Source organism: Erythrolamprus reginae, chromosome 3, assembly GCF_031021105.1.
Source record: "Erythrolamprus reginae isolate rEryReg1 chromosome 3, rEryReg1.hap1, whole genome shotgun sequence".
Taxonomy (NCBI): domain Eukaryota; kingdom Metazoa; phylum Chordata; class Lepidosauria; order Squamata; family Dipsadidae; genus Erythrolamprus; species Erythrolamprus reginae.
The window spans coordinates 149628039-149644917 of NC_091952.1; the positions used below are offsets into that span (position 1 = coordinate 149628039).

The window sequence follows — 16879 nt, forward strand, 5'->3', positions numbered from 1 at the left end:
AATTGCTTTTTTTTTAAAAAAAATTACATTTTGTAGGAGAAAAAAGCCTGAATTGTGTGCATAGTTCCCTCTAAGCTGAGCAGTGAGCAATCGCTCACTTAAAAATCATCATCAACTCAGAGTTTTCCAAACCTGCCCAGAAGCCGAGAGGGAAAGAGTGAGAGGGAAGGAGAGAGAGAGGAAGAGAGGAAGAGAGAGAAACAGATAGAAAAAAGAGAGGAAGGAAAAGAGAAAGAAAAAGAATGGGAGTAAGGAAGAGAGAAAGAAAATCAAAATCTAGTTTGAAACTAGCTCAACTATTTAAGTGGCATTTGGATATTGATAGAGTTGCCCTATTATGAGCTCACTGTTATAGACACACAGTACAGTATTTTATTTTGAAATTCTCTGAGGCAAAACAGGGTGGGTTTTTTATTTGTTTGTTTGTTTGTTTGTTTGTTTGTTTATTTAATATTTCTGTGCCGCCCAGTCCTGAAGGGACTGCCGCTCAGACACTATACTTTTCCGCCCACCCCCCCAAAAAATTAGAGGGAACACTGATTGTGTGTGCTTTAAGCTGTTTTAGTTTTCTTCTACTGAAATAAAACAGAACTGTAGTATATTTGAAAGAAATAATTTTATACTTTTATTTTTATGCTGCAAAGAAAACGATTCTGGATGTTCTGGGTCCCTAATCAATCATAGGGTACATGTTGGTAATGGGCTTGGTCCTAGATGGTCCTTTAATAAGACTGTAGAAGTCCTTTGAGACCTGTTAAAGAATATTGGAAAAGGTTGGAGTAGAGAACAATCAGCTTCTTTTATGAGCTTGCTTGGAGGAGCTTGTCAGAATGGGCAGAAGCAATGGTGAAATTTATGGACCATCCATTAACGCAAATGATATTAGTATGTTAAATGTCACTATACTTTATAGCACTAAACACATTACTTTCCTACAGTTGACTCTACGAATGGTGAAACTAAAAAAGCTAGCATTTTTCTTCTATTTTTATTATTTTGAAAATAGAATATTTAAATCACAGATGTCCAAAGTATGATTTGTATTAGTTTACTCCCACCTTTTTCAAAGGAGAAAACTGGATAAATCTTTCCAATTTCAATCTTGCTTGTTTTTGGCTGCATCTCATATATATATATTGGAAGCTTTTGGTTAAATAATTCTAAGAGCAAACATTAACTTATTTATAACAAAATTGTATGCTGTCCAATTTCAAATAATTCAGCATAGTTTACAGACATATACGTAAGCCATACAGTCACCCACATACACAACATAATATTGTAAAAGTCCTCATGTATTTAAATGATACTTGTAAAGATATTTCTGTTTATGAATTTAAAAAGCCTCCTTCAATCCAGCATATTGAGGCATCTGTGGTCACTATGTCTATACTGGGCAATATGTTGATGACTTAAGTTCAGAAATATCAACTACTGTATTTATGGGGTGCAACTCAGGAAAACCCCAAATCCACCATCTCAGGAAATTAGAATATTACATGCAATCAATAAAACAAGGATTGTACATAGAACTTCTGAAAAGTATAAGCATATAAACAATTTTCTGAGATGATGGATTTGGGGTTTTCATGAGCTGTACTCCATAATCATCACAATTATGACAAATCACGGCATGAACTATCTTGCCTTGCACATAATGAGTCTCTCTCATATATTACGTTTCATCTTTTAAGTTGCATTACTGAAATAAATCAACTTTGCACGATATTCTAATTTTTGAGTTTCACCTGTATATGAAATAATAGATTGAACCAAATTCAAAATGCTTTAAAGAGAACATATGATTGCAGAATGATTCTGTAATTTACTTTCCATGTATTTGGATTGTTCACCTCTTAGAACAATCTGTTTGCCATTATATAGTTTTTATTTTTTAGTTACAATTCATATAGTTGCTAGTCATTCTGTGTAGTTTTGAGCAAAAAAAAGATGAGAGGCAAATGCTTTTATAAATAAAAGTACCACATAGAATTAAGGTAATAATACCCGTGTGGTCAACCTATGCTAATTATTGCATTTTTCCATCCAGAGACAAAAAGAGAAATAAGAAAGCTTTTATAAATGCATTAGTATTATTATTATTGTTATTAATATTATTAGGGTTCAATGCTTTTTGTTTTATGAATCATTTTTGTACATTAAGGTTGGTATTTTATCATTCCTATCATCAATAGAAATATATAAATTGTTTTAAAGTTGATTCATAATCCAATGGAGATGTCATTAAAATAACATGAGAAATATATAACTATTCAGCTCCTTTGTTCTGATTTATTTGTTTATAACCTGATCTTCTAAATTAATAGCTGGTAATTTGTCTGAGGGTCTTCACTGAGTTTTCACAACATGAGACAGAAGCTCTGTGATGATTCTTATATGAACAGTCATTACATCTGCAGAAATAAAGTAGGGAAAACAGGGGTGGTAAGAGGGTACATAAATGAAGGAAAGAGTTATTTAGAAAATTTGGTCAAATGAGTTTGTAATCCATTTTTATCTATTTGAGAAAATTTATAATGAGGTAGATTAAGTATCCTTTTTAAAAAAACACAAGTAAATAAGAAGTAGATCTTTGTAAACGCCACATCTTGAATTTTCTCAGTGGCCATAAGACTGTGATTGGGAATAAATTTGAAATTGATGATGTCAGTGACATATAAGGAAAACCAGTACAAGATGGCAACCCTCCCACCAGCAAGACTCACTAAGATGTTCCCAAACACATCACCGATTTGTTGAAAATTCAAGAAATCATATGGGACATATCATCTATGGTGGACTTGTCACACAGCAAAAAAGTATTAGACTCAATTTAAAAGATGGCTTGAAAAGATAACTGAACATTAGATAGACTGGATATGGACTTATTTTTACTAGGTACTCACAAGAAACTATAATAAAGAAATACAATATCTAATACTCCATAGTATAACTGCAGCTAGAATAACTTATGCACAAAATTGAAAAAATAGTGTCATACCAAAAGACAAAGAAGTGATAAGGAAAATTTGGGACCATCAGTGGATAAATTGATGAAAGAAATACAAGGAAAAGATGAAATGGAATATTATTTAATATGGAACAAATGGTATAAATGGTTAGAGGATAGGAATAATAAGAAAGAAAATAGACAATAGTGATGATTTAGAAATTAGGAAATATTAGAAAAATGGTATTAAACATACCAGTGATAGCGATCCTATTGTACATGTGCCACAAGTAGCACATGGAGCCATATCTGAGGGCACACAAGGTGTGATAAGAAGAAGAAAAACTGCGGCATCACGAAGCTTAGTACCGGGAATAATACATGCATTAATGGGAATAAGGAGATCGCTGACCATTTCAATAGCTACTTCTGTTCAGTTTTCTCAAAAGACACCTTACAAAATAATACTATAGAGGGATATAGCATTGCTTCCAGCTGTACGGATTCAGCTCCAGTGATCTTAGAAGCCGATGTCTTAGAAGAACTTGAACGATTAAAGATAAATAAGGCAATGGGTCCAGATGGCATCCACCCCAGAGTTCTTAAAGAACTCAGATCTGTCCTTGCTACCCCCCTGACTGATTTGTTTAACCAATCCTTGTTAACAGGAGAAGTTCCTGAGGATTGGAGAATGGCCAGTGTTGTGCCTATTCACAAGAAGGGCAGTAGAGAAGAAGCTGGTAACTACAGGCCAGTTAGCTTGACATCAGTTGTAGTTAAAATGATGGAGACTCTACTCAAAAAGAGGATAAATCAGCACCTAAAAAACAATAACTTATTAGACCCAAATCAGCATGGCTTTACTGAAGGCAAATCATGTCAGACTAATCTCATTGATTTCTTTGACTATGTCACAAAGGTGTTGGATGAAGGTGGTGCCGTGGATATTGCCTACCTGGACTTCAGCAAAGCCTTTGATACGGTTCCACATAAAGAGCTGATAGATAAATTAGTGAAGATTGGACTTAATCCCTGGATAGTTCAATGGATTTGCAGCTGGCTGAAGCATAGACATCAGAGAGTTATTGTTAATGGCGAGTATTCTGAGCAGAGTCAGGTTACAAGCGGTGTGCCACAAGGATCTGTTCTGGGTCCTATTCTTTTTAATATATTTGTGAGTGACATAGGGGAAGGTTTGGTAGGGAAGGTTTGCCTATTTGCCGATGACTCTAAAGTGTGCAATAGGGTTGATATTCCTGGAGGCGTCTGTAATATGGTAAATGATTTAGCTTTACTAGATAAATGGTCTAAGCAATGGAAACTGCAGTTTAATGTTTCCAAATGTAAAATAATGCACTTGGGGAAAAGGAATCCTCAATCTGAGTATTGTATTGGCAGTTCAGTGTTGGCAAATACTTCAAAAGAAAAGGATTTAGGGGTAGTGATTTCTGACAGTCTCAAAATGGGTGAACAGTGCAGTCAGGCGGTAGGGAAAGCAAGTAGGATGCTTGGCTGCATAGCTAGAGGTATAACAAGCAGGAAGAGGGAGATTATGATCCCACTATATAGAATGATGGTGAGACCACATTTGGAATACTGTGTTCAGTTCTGGAGACCTCACCTACAAAAAGATATTGACAAAATTGAACGGGTCCAAAGACGGGCTACAAGAATGGTGGAAGGTCTTAAGCATAAAACGTATCAGGAAAGACTTAATGAACTCAATCTGTATAGTCTGGAGGACAGAAGGAAAAGGGGGGACATGATCGAAACATTTAAATATATTAAAGGGTTAAATAAGGTCCAGGAGGGAAGTGTTTTTAATAGGAAAGTGAACACAAGAACAAGGGGACACAATCTGAAGTTAGTTGGGGGAAAGATCAAAAGCAACATGAGAAAATATTATTTTACTGAAAGAGTAGTAGATCCTTGGAACAAACTTCCAGCAGATGTGGTAGATAAATCCACAGTAACTGAATTTAAACATGCCTGGGATAAACATATATCCATCCTAAGATAAAATACAGAAAATAGTATAAGGGCAGACTAGATGGACCATGAGGTCTTTTTCTGCCTTCAGACTTCTATGTTTCTATGTTTCTATGTTTCTATGTCAGCTCCAGTGTGCATAGGCGTGCTGGCCAGCTGATATTCGTTCCTCTTTTTGGTCGTTTTCACTCTCCCCAGCCAAAAAAAGTTTGCCACCACTAAAATATACAATGTATGTAAAATAATATATTGATATAATAACAACGCATAATATGTAAGAATCAGTATATATATAATATGTAAGGCATAAGGCAGTGATGGCGAACCTTTTTTCCCATGGCACTTTTGCCAAAAGTGCATGCATGAGTGCCCACACCCCTAATTCAATGCCTGGGGAGGGAGAAAACAGCATCCCCCTCCCCCTGGAGACCCGCTCAAGGCCAGAAATGGCCTGTTTCTCAACTTCTGGTGGGTTCGGTAGGCCCGTTTTTTGCCCAACACAGGCTCTAGAGGCTTCCCTTGAACCTGGAGAATGCAATAATATTATTGTTATTAATAATATTAATATCAATATCAATTATTAAGAATATTAAGAATATTAAGAATATTAAGAATATTAAGAATATTAAGAATATTAAGAATATTAAGAATATTAAGAATATTAAGAATATTAAGAATAATGATTGTGGAGAAAAAGAAAGTATGGATCATCGACATCTCAATCCCTGGAGACAGCAGAATTGAGGAGAAGCAGCAAGAGAAATTAGTGAAATACGAAGATCTAAAAATCGAGCTGCAACGACTCTGGCATAAGCCAGTGAAAGTGGTCCCAGTGGTAGTTGGCATGCTGGGCAAAGTGCCAAAGGATCTCAGCGGACATTTGAAAACCATCAGAATTGACAAAATCTCCATCTGTCAATTGCAAAAGGCCGCTTTACTGGGATCGGCAAACATAATTTGCCGCTACATCACGCAGTTCTAGGTGCTTGGGAAGCACCCAACTGGTGATGAAATACGAAATCCAGCATAGTGATCTTGTTTGCTGTGTTGTATTGATGATGATGATGATGATGATGATGATAATTTATTAACATTTGTATGCCGCCCCTCTCCGACGACTTGGAGCAATGCCCTCCCCCACCCCTCTGGAGGCCCTCTGTAAGCCAAAAACACCCTCCCATAGTCTCCATGTGAGCCAAAAATCAACTGGCCGGTATGCACATGCACATTGGAGCTGAGCTAGGGCAACGGCTTGTGTGCCAGCAGATATGGCTCCACGTGCCACCTGTGGCACCCGGGCCATAGATTCGCCATCACTGGCATAAGGGAACCACAGATATAAATACATGTGAATATGAAGGGGAAGAATATACAAATTGTGGATCTATATTGATATGGAACTGTTGTAAAAATGGAAAGTTTTTTCCTTGTATGTTTATTTTTGTTTTTAAAATAAAAATAAGATTGCAGGGGCCCATTTTTGCTAGCAGAGGCACTGCAGGGGTGCATGGGGGTTTGTGCATGCATGGGTGTGGGTCATGCACACATTTGTGGGGCCTACACGTGCATGCATGGGGGAGGGCACATGCGGGGGGCTGCACATGCATGCGTGGGATGAGTGCACATGGCGTTGTGCACACATGTGCAGTGGGGCATGGTGGGGTCACACGTAGTGACAAAAAGGTTAGCCATCACTGCCATAAGACACACCTCTGTACTATTAGGAATCCTTCTTTTTCAAAGGTCTACAAATTTCAGGTGCATCCAAGCACTGTTTTTCCTTAGGATACTCACTTATCGCTTCTCTGAAAAGAGGTCGGAGAACACAATTGGACATGATATAGATTTTGGAGAAAGTCCAAAAAAGCCTCTGCCTTGGTTTTTTCAAATTTCTCCACAGCGGCTGGTTATATAAGAGCTACTTGTGCCAGATTTGAAGAAAGATTACTGAGCAACATATGATATGTCAGTTTATTACTAGGACCCAGTGAATTAAAAAAGCAGCAAAATCCATTTTGTGGTTGCCAATGCTCACTGGCCAGCTGTGGCTTCTACTTTTTATTTGTCTAGGCTTGTTGTTTGACCAAATTATTGTCTCCTGCTGTTTTTAATGTTGTTAAGATCATCCAGTACTGTACATAACTATGCAGAATGTATATTTATTTATTTTATTGATTATTTATTTATTTTATTGATTGATTGATTTTGTCCATTGCACAATGAGAGTTATATTGGGTATACATATAGTAAATATATAATGAAGGTTATAGAGGATATACTCATAGTAAGAAAGAATAGAAGAGAAGAAATAGGAATAAAATATATCAGTGAAAGAATAGAATAAATATAAGAAAGAAGAATGGTATAGGAGATATAGGAGAGCAATAGGACAGGGGACGGAAAGCACTCTAGTGCACTTATGCACACCCCTTACTGACCTCTTAGGAATCTGGAGAGGTCAACCATGGATAGTCTAAGGGTAAAGTGTTGGGGGTTTGGAGATGACACTACAGAGCAGTGGTCCCCAAACTACGGCCCACGGGCCACATGCGGCCCACTGAGGCCATTTATCCGGCCCGCCAGTGAGTGACAAGAGCACAGGGGAAAGAGAGAGCGAAAAAAAGAAAAGGGAAAGAGAGGGAGGGAAGGAGAAGTGGAGAGGAATGAGAGAGGGAAGGAAGGAAAGAGAAATGGAAGGAACAAGGAAGAAAGGAAGGAAGGAAGAATGAAATGAATGGAGGGACAGAGGAAGGAAGGACTGTTTGGGGGGGGGTAATTTTTTTTTCTCTCTCAATATACATTCAAACAACACAGTGTACCATCTAATTTTCCATGAATAAAATGCGGTATTTTGTTAGTAACTAATATCAATCATCAAAAAAGTTGCAAAAGGTTTTTTTTTCTAATTTTGTCATCCAGTTACATTCATTTTCTTTTAATTAAATTCCCTCCTTAATGTTCCTTCAAAAAGTGCAACACCAATTATATTTCTAACTTATTAACCATTATGCCAAAGTGCTTCCTTCTTTCTTTATACATTTTTCATAAGCCAAGAAAACCTTGTATAGCCAATCAGATGTTAACAAAAGAAAATTAAAAACAAAACATAAACATATATGAATTTCAGATCTTCTCCCCTCTAAATAGTACGTTCCCATTTTGGTTTTTACTTTAAAACAAGGTATGTTCAGTGTGCATAGGGATTTGTTCATAGTTTTTTTATATAGTCCGGCCCTCCAACAGTCCGAGGGACAGTGAACTGGCCCCCTGCGTAAAAAGTTTGGGGACCCCTGCTACAGAGTCTGGCAATGAGTTCCACGCTTCGACAACTTGGTTACTGAAGTCGTATTTTTGACAGTCAACTCTGATTATAATCAGAGTTTAGACGTCATACAACTCTTTGCCCAGATAAATACCTAATTACCTTTGTAAACGCTCTGTTTATAACTTTGCCAAGAATTAATGGGCAAAATATTGTTACTTTTTGTAGAATAGATGAGTTCGTGTGAATTACAATCTGAATCAGTCTGAATTTTGAGATGGCTAAATATTCATGAAAGCATTTTAAAAAATATTTAATGTTCTAACTAGATTAATCACCTAGGATGTTATCAGAGTGATGGACTTTAGTAAGCCTTTCTTTATGTCAATGTATAGTTTTCAATTGGAGCAGCATCAAATCATAGCTGAATATCTGACAATCATGCAATTCAAATGACTTTGACACATAAGAATAAATTAAACAATACTTTTCAACAAACATACAACAAATTATGTTTCTTTAAGCCTGTATTTTTTCCCCTGAGCTTGTGGCTTTTAAAATGTTAATTTATAATGATGAACAGCTCTAAATTAATTTGAGTATGTCTGGGAAATATTCTTATATCTAATATCTACGTAGTTTAGAAGATGCAGGCTAGACCCGGTGAATCTCAGTATACAGTGTTCCCTCGATTTTCGCGGGGGATGCGTTCCGAGACCGCCCGCAAAAGTCGAATTTCCGCGAAGTAGAGATGTGGAAGTAAATACACCATTTTTGGCTATGGACAGTATCACAAGCCTTCCCTTAACACTTTAAACCCCTAAATTGCCATTTCCCATTTCCTTAACAACCATTTACTCACCATTATTACTCACAATTGAATAAGACACTTAGTGATCCTGATATTTATAAACATAATTATTTATTAACAATATTTTTTGTGTGATTTATTTGCAAAAATTATTAGTTTGGTGATGATGTATGACATCATCGTGTGGGAAAAACCATGGTATAGAAAAAAACAGTGCAGTATTTTTTAATTAATATTTTTTGAAAAACCGTGGTACATAGGCTATTTGCGAAGTTTGAACCCGCGAAAATCGAGGGAACACTGTAATTCTTTCTAAACTAGAAAATAATTGAATAAGCTTTCTCACAACTGGACATTGTAAGAGACTGTGTTACTCAGAGAAATATACCTACCAGAAACTTTAACGAACTTCAAACTAACTCTAGGGTCCTCTGAAGCACAGATCAAAAGCCATTGCTCATACCAATTGTCCTTACTGGAAGCTAAAGTACGTTGAATCATATATTACCAAGAGTTTTTAAAAAAGCTTTGCTATGGTGCAAATTGTAGAATTCTTTAATAGGTCTAATTTATTCTTATATTTCTCTTGGGCAATCTATATAAACTGGATGACAACAATGCTAGGTATCTAACAGAGATATATAAAATGACGTTCTCCCAAAGAGACTCTGAACACAGCTTCATAGAATATTCATATCAAAGTTATGTTGGCCTAGAAATGCAGACCATTTGATATGGATATTTTAAAAAGAAAAATAATGATGATTTTAAAAATAAATGATGATTTTAAGAAGAAAAATGATGCTTTAGAAAATGCAACATTATGGATAAACCACAATTTTAACAACTTCTTTGTAAAATAAATAATATGTAGAATTGCTTTCTTTAGCCTCACTTTCTGCTCCTACCATTCTAGTTAATATTATGTTTGTATTGCAAATTTCAGGCGGTTATGTAAACAAAATCCTATTTCACATAATACATTTTAATATTATGAATTTCGGTAAGATGCAAATGCACCATCTCTTAATAGTTTAGATCTGTCTGACTGGTAGCTTCCAAATAAGTACAGAATGATATTGATACTTTATCCTCTGAAAATACAGGAGTTCATCATTCTTGGTCTAGTTTAGAAACCATGAATCATGGTTTCCATTTGGCATGTCAAAGCAAAGTAAGAAAAAAAAGACAATAGTTTTAAGTGATGTTTGTGTATATATGAGAGAGAGAAAGAGGCAGGAAAAAACTCTTTATCTTTTATTCATTATTATGCAACATACAACATGTTTATTGTTTGAATAGAAGAGTTGGGATGAGTGACAAAGCATTTTAGAACAAAAATCTAGAAAATTGTATGTGTGCCAAGAATAAACAAGTTAGTTTGGCCTGATCTAATAGTTATTCTTGTGTTATTACTTTTACATTTTGCAGACTATTTTTGCATCTGAATACCTGAAGCATTTCTGATTAAGGGAGATGTGATTGGTGCCCAGGATCAATATGCAAGACACTATTCTGACAGCAATTTTGATGGTCACAAGTCTGGAGATAATATGTTTGAGAGGCATGGTAATGGAAGATTCCCAGTGTCAAAGGTTTGAGCATCCTATTGTTACAAGTGAAGGTAAGTAACTGAGAAAGAACTTTCCCAAAAGGACTTTTGGGTAGAAAAGAAGATCAAATTTGGAACTTTATAGACCAAGGCAAATCTTTTGTGCATGTTATTATAGATATCTCATCTTTTTAGAGGATTTGTACATAAAATTTAGGTGTAAAGCTCTGTTTATAATTGCCTATAATTTATGGAATCATCAATCATCATTTATGGAATCATTTGGTAGAAGTCATTATCAAAATATTTTGGTTTGCCTTTGACTGCCATAAAGCTAACACAGAGCCTTGAGCAAATAGTCATTCTAACTTATGATTTTTAAAAAGTTTTCCATTCATCTTCAGATTCACCTTGGATTTGTTTTTCAGGACACCTTATCTTCTTCTTGTTGTTTTGTCTTGGTAAAAGCTATACAGTAAATATTTGTAAGTGCTACTAAGTGTTGACCAGCAAGCTGATTGTAGTGATGCACAGTTGCATATGAATCGGGGACAGTTTTAAGGATAGCAAACTCTGAAGATATTGTAGGCCCACTTTTTTTAATCCAAGCCAATGACTGTGTCAGCAAAATTGTTTAGCAGTGTTCTCTCTTTGAAATTCAATTCTTCGTGTCCTGCAAAGAAGCCTACTGCACTGATCAACCAAGAATAAATAGTCTGTTAAAGATTCAGTAGCTTATAAGTGTAAGTGACCTTTCCATCTGATTCCATCCAGGACAAAAAGAAAATAGGATCCCTATTCATAGTTCCAGTTCCAGCAGTTCCTGTACATTATGACTTCCTTGAAGTGTGCTAACAGTGGTCCGGTCATTTTGGATAATGAAACTAAAGATGCGTCTTTGCACTGCCTTATTATTCCTCAAAACAATTGAAATCAAGACTTCAATCATCTTAGGACCACACAGATTTGGTTATCTCATGCCCACTGCTCTTCCAAAGAGTGTCTGTGTCCATTTCAATCATTTCCATGCTGTCCTGTGGTTGCTTATTAATCATCTTTGCAGCAAAATTTGTCCCAGTGCAGTCTAGTTTTTCTCCCCAGTATCTCTCTGGATGGATAATGGAAACCAGCATACCTCCAGTAGGGGATTACCTACCAGAAGAGGAAGCTTGTAGGTGTTATCACTGCTCTTGGTGAAGAAACACAGATTGGAAGTGGAGACAGCTATTTAGGCCATTTATAACAATCTTCCAATCTGTGCTTCTTCACCAAGAGCAGTGATAGCACCTACAAGCTTCCTCTTCTGGTAGGTAATCCCCTACTGGAGGTATGCTGGGTGGTCGTATGGGTTCAAACTTCCATCTTAACCCAGATACATAGACTGTAAAATTCAAGATATTTACAGAGATACAACTTTGGAAGAGCTGGTTATATGATGGCCAGGTCCTTTGTTCAACCTGCTAATTCATGTGTGACTCACATATATCATGGTGAAGACCTAGTTACTATTTAAAACTACAGGTAGTTTCTGCTGTCAATTGGCACTTGGGTAGTTATTGCAAAGTGATATGGTCATAAGTGATCACAACACTTAGAAGCGGCAATCCTGGCTGTCTGGTTGTCATTATAACACCAGGATTGTGTGGGTTGCTAAGCAGGAAGAGGTGAGAGGGTGCCATGGACAGGCTCCATGGCACTCACTCACCACCCCTGAGATCTTATACTCCATACCAGGCTCTTTGGGAGAAAAACATGGAGTTGAATACTCTCTTCCTAAATCTAACTTGTAACAGTTTGAACTGTTACCACTAAATACCACTGAATACCACTGTTGCATTTTCAGATTATTGTATTTGACAAAAATCTCATTTTCTGCTTAGTGATAGTTAGAGATAGTTTTAAGATTTAATTAAGGCAAATTTGAATGAATATTTGATGCAAATTATGGAAAATATTCTTGTGGAGGAAGGTTGATTATCTCTCTAAACTTATCTGATTTCTTTTATCACATCTTTGGTAGTGTCCTCAGGAAAGATATTAAATCATCTGAGAAGTGAAAGGCAAAGGAGGATAACTAGATGTACTTGAAGCAGAAAGTATTAGTGTGAAAGTGAACACTAAAGAGCCAAAAAATAAAAATAAAAATGGAGCTTGGTATGAATTGGAGATGAGTTATGATTTGAGACCAATGATGAGTCTTACTTAAGTCTCTGTTTTTGGTTTTGACCACCTCAAATTTTGTTTAGACTGTGGAGGCACCTGGTTTAGCCTTTTATTGTACAGAGCCTTCCTTTGTTTCATTTTTCCTCTTCTATTTGCTTAGGCTGCTATATATAAATATTTATATACACATAGACACTCCATTGAAAATTTTCCTTTTTGATCCTGCGGTTGTGGTGGTGGAGATTTGATTACTGTCATATAATTTGCCTCTTTGCCTCTGCTTTTGACTGTTTGTGCCTTGCCTGAGCTTGCTGTTGTGGTTGCAGGGTGCATTTGCTGTGTCTTTCTAAGCTACTCTCTCAGCTGACTCGGTGACCAAGCTGGGCATCCAGAGGTTTTGTGTGGGCACAGAGAAAGCAAGCAGTGGTGGAGATGCAGAAAAATGCCATGTTCAGTGGGGCATCCGAGTCAGACAGTTGTTCAAGTATCCTTCAGAATCCCCCCCCCCCCGTGCCTTAGAATTGCCTGAATGAGAGAGGCAACAAGTGTGTGCAACTGGTTCTTTTAGAACAGAAGGTGAGAAGGTTGGAAGCATGTCATTGCAATTTATCAGGGAGGGGGCACAGTTTTGACATGAAACACTGGAGTTCTCTAAATCAAAGTAATAAAAAAGACTAAGAGGCGGAGGAATGAAAGCATGATTTATAGGACCAAGAGATAGGAGACATTCTGGAAATGCACTAGAAGCACACAGATGTTATTTAAACTTTTGACTTAACTTAGTGCTTAACTTCCAGCCTAAGAAGGAGCAGACATATGGTTGTCAGAGATTTCCTGCAGAGAGGAACCATCTCCAAACCTGAGACCTTTGAAAGAGCATGGCTTTCCTGGAGCTTGTATTCCAGGTGTGACAGCAGACTGCCGAGTCTCTTCAGAATAATTGGTTACTGCTTTCCCTTGTTAATTCATATGGGACAAATGATCCAGTCAGAGGAATTGTTGAATGTATCTCCAAAGACAATAAAGCTCAGGATAAGAAAATGAAGAACTCAGGAGCACAAATGATGTTTGCATCAGTACTTAGTTTTAAAGGTCAGAACGCTGAGAGGAAAGACTAGAACAGGGACCTTCAATCTTGGCAACTATAAGGCTCATGGACTGCAACTTCCAGAATTTCTCAGCCAGCTTTGCAGTCCACGAGTCTTAAAGTTGCCAAGGCTGGAGTCTCCTGCAGTAGAACATTACAGAAGAACAATTGGCACCTGAACCTGGACAGAGTCATCAGCAAAAATTAAGATTTGTAAACCTTACCTTATAGTACCAAAATGGAAGTTTCTCATGGATGATAGTGATTCCTGTCACAAGAAGCTTAGTAGAAGCTTGATTTAAAAAAAGTCTTAGAACTAAATCTTGGTGTCTGGGTGAGTGTAAAATATTGGGGCAAGAATGATTGCAGTAAGACATTGGTACTTGAAGCTAATAAATTACAGGCAACGGAGATCAGTAATTTATGGTCTGGAAGGACAACATCGATGTATATTGTTATATTTTTATGCTTTGAATCCTGACACAGTGTAATAATACAATCTAAAAATTAATAGAATGAAACTACTGATAAAAAATATTGCAAGCAAAGGATAAACTTTGTTCAAGAGAATTTGACTTCACTGCAAGGAAAAGGGGGCATTGTTTATAAAGAATATGTAAATCTGTGCAGATATCCCTTCTGAGAAAGCATCTGTATAAAAATGAAGAGAGTCACCCTAGCATTGCTATGGCAAATCTATTCACCAAAGCATCCAACCAGAAGACATAGATGATACTTTCCTGGAGCATAATATAAGGCTTATGCATGGATGAATTTTAGTTGAAATCTTCCATTTACTCCTGTCTTAACATCTCCTGGAACCTTCACTCTGCCAACAGTGAAAAACTTATTTAAATGATCTGTTTGTTTGATTGACTGACTGTCACCCTGTCTATCCTTCAGCAGCTCAGACCAGCATACTACTTATTTCCTCAGTTTTTATATAGCAAGAATGAATGTGATTCCGAATCTATTATAGTGATTTTAACCGGCTGTTTTTGGCCAGCAGAGCGCTGCAGGAGGCCATGGAGGCCAAAAATGTGTTGCAGGGACTGGTCCTTTGATATTTAAAGTTTTGGCTGGCAAAGGCACTGCGGGACGGTCATATGATATTTCCAGGCCGGCCCTATGGGCCAGATTTAAGCACCCCACAGGTCAGGTTTGGCCTGGGGGCCTTGAGTTTGAAAGCCCTGTCCTACACTTAATGCTGACAACAGAAAAGCACTTGTTGATAGAAGGAGAAAGAATATTGGAGAGAATAGTTCATTTCATCTTTTGTGAAAAGCTGTAAAAAGAAACTAATTAAATGTATCCCTTGGATAATAGAAAAATCTGAGAGAGGAAGAAAATACTATTCTAGACAACATTCACCCAGTTTCCAATCTTGGAAATTGTAGAAATGGTGGTTGTGCTTTGGCTTCGAAGGCTTGGGGAAAAAATGGGTTATTTGGACCACTTTCAGTCATGGTTCAGGGTTCTGTGGGAAACTGAGATCGCATTTGCAGAAGAGACGGAGTAACGACACGGACACAAGAGCTGGATTTAAACTGAATCATTTTTATTAATAATAAATTAGCATAATTTATTTAATTAAATTAGCATAAATTAACATACCCAACTATGACCCAAACAATGGACCTGCAGGGTCAAACAAATGCTTCCGGGGCGGAAAATGACGTCAGATAAACTTCCTGGGCAACTTATGGGCGTAGCTCGATGCTAGTCCAGGTGAGGGACCCCTCCCTCACCTGAGACCATGTCATGCACTTGCATGAGGGGGGTCCAGCCGGCTAACCCCTAACAGGGGACTTAAAGGTGCGGGACCCAAAGACAGGTTCCCCCCAACTGCTCAGGTCGCTTCCACCACAAGCTTGGAGAGAACCTGTCAATCATCCCCAAAGATGCCCAAGGGAGAACGCGCAGTTGCTAAACCACCACCCAGTTTTCCGCCCCTAACCTGCCACGGAGCTGGGGTCAGATCTCTATCTTGGCCCCCCGACTCCCCCCTCTAGCTGCGCCAGCTCACGCAGAGACCGCTGCAGGTTCTGTAAGAAAATGGCGTTCCCCTGTTCTGACAGGTGAACGCCGTCGGCCCGGTAAAGCCACGGCCGATCTACAGTGATGAGGGGATGGGCCTCGCAAGACTTCGACCGAGGCCCAAGATGGCGGCCGCCAGGGGTCCGGTGTCTGCCCGGCCCTTCCGCAAATGCCGCCGGTGGGTAAATCTGCCGGTGCTATTATTACAGTCTTGGATCTGTCCTTGTTCTTCTTGATCTTTCAACAACCTTTATTACAATCTGTTATGGTATCCTTTTTTTAGTGCAGTGTTTTAGGGACTGGGTGATTTTTTTTAAAAAAAGGTGCATATGCTTTTCTCATTTTGGAATTAGGTGGCCTTCTAAATTAAGTAAGTGTGATTTATAATGGCTGACCCAGAGGACTATAGATCAGTGATGGCAAACCTTTTTTTCGTCAGGTGCCGAAAGAGCGTGCATGCACACTATCGTACATGTACGAGTGCCCACATCCATAATTCGATGCCTGGGGAGTATGAAAACAGCTTACCCTGCCCCCCCGGAGGCCCTCTGAAGGCCAGAAATGGCCTATTTCCAAACTTCTGGTGGGCCCAGTAACCTCGTGTTTTGCCTTCCCCAGGCTCCAAAGGCTTCCCTGGAGTCAGGGGAAGGTAAAAATGACCTCCCCATCCCCCTGGAGACTCTTTGGAAGCCAAAAGCATCCTCTAAGAGCTTCTGTATGAGCTAAAAACAGCAAGAATCAGACACATGCACATTGGAGCTGAGCTAGGGCAATGGCTTGTGTGGCAGTAGATATGGCTCCCCGTGCCACCTGTAGCACCCGTGCCATAGATTCGCCATCACTGCTATAGACCATTTAAGGAGTCTGCTTTCTGATACCTTCTGTTTGGGAATAAGCTGCTTAATTTTTTCTTTTAACTATTGTGTTGGGCAGTTTTTTTGGCTGCTAATAAACTCTTTTCTTTTAGAGAATATAATAACTACTAGTTTGTTTTAGATGACCAGCAGCAAAAAGTTCAGATTTAGTAA

The 16879-nt window shown here is 38.0% G+C and overlaps 1 protein-coding gene across 7 annotated transcripts in view; it reads left to right on the forward strand.

The window, feature by feature from the left end:
* SEMA5A (semaphorin 5A) overlaps positions 1-16879 on the forward strand; it is a 245461-nt gene that overhangs the window by 109197 nt on the left and 119385 nt on the right. For all 7 annotated transcript variants that reach the window (XM_070747020.1, XM_070747021.1, XM_070747016.1 and 4 more), the window contains one exon: positions 10444-10636. In XM_070747020.1, the coding sequence (XP_070603121.1) occupies positions 10513-10636 (124 nt within the window). In that variant the 5' untranslated portion in view covers positions 10444-10512. The remainder of the gene's footprint in view (positions 1-10443; positions 10637-16879) is intronic.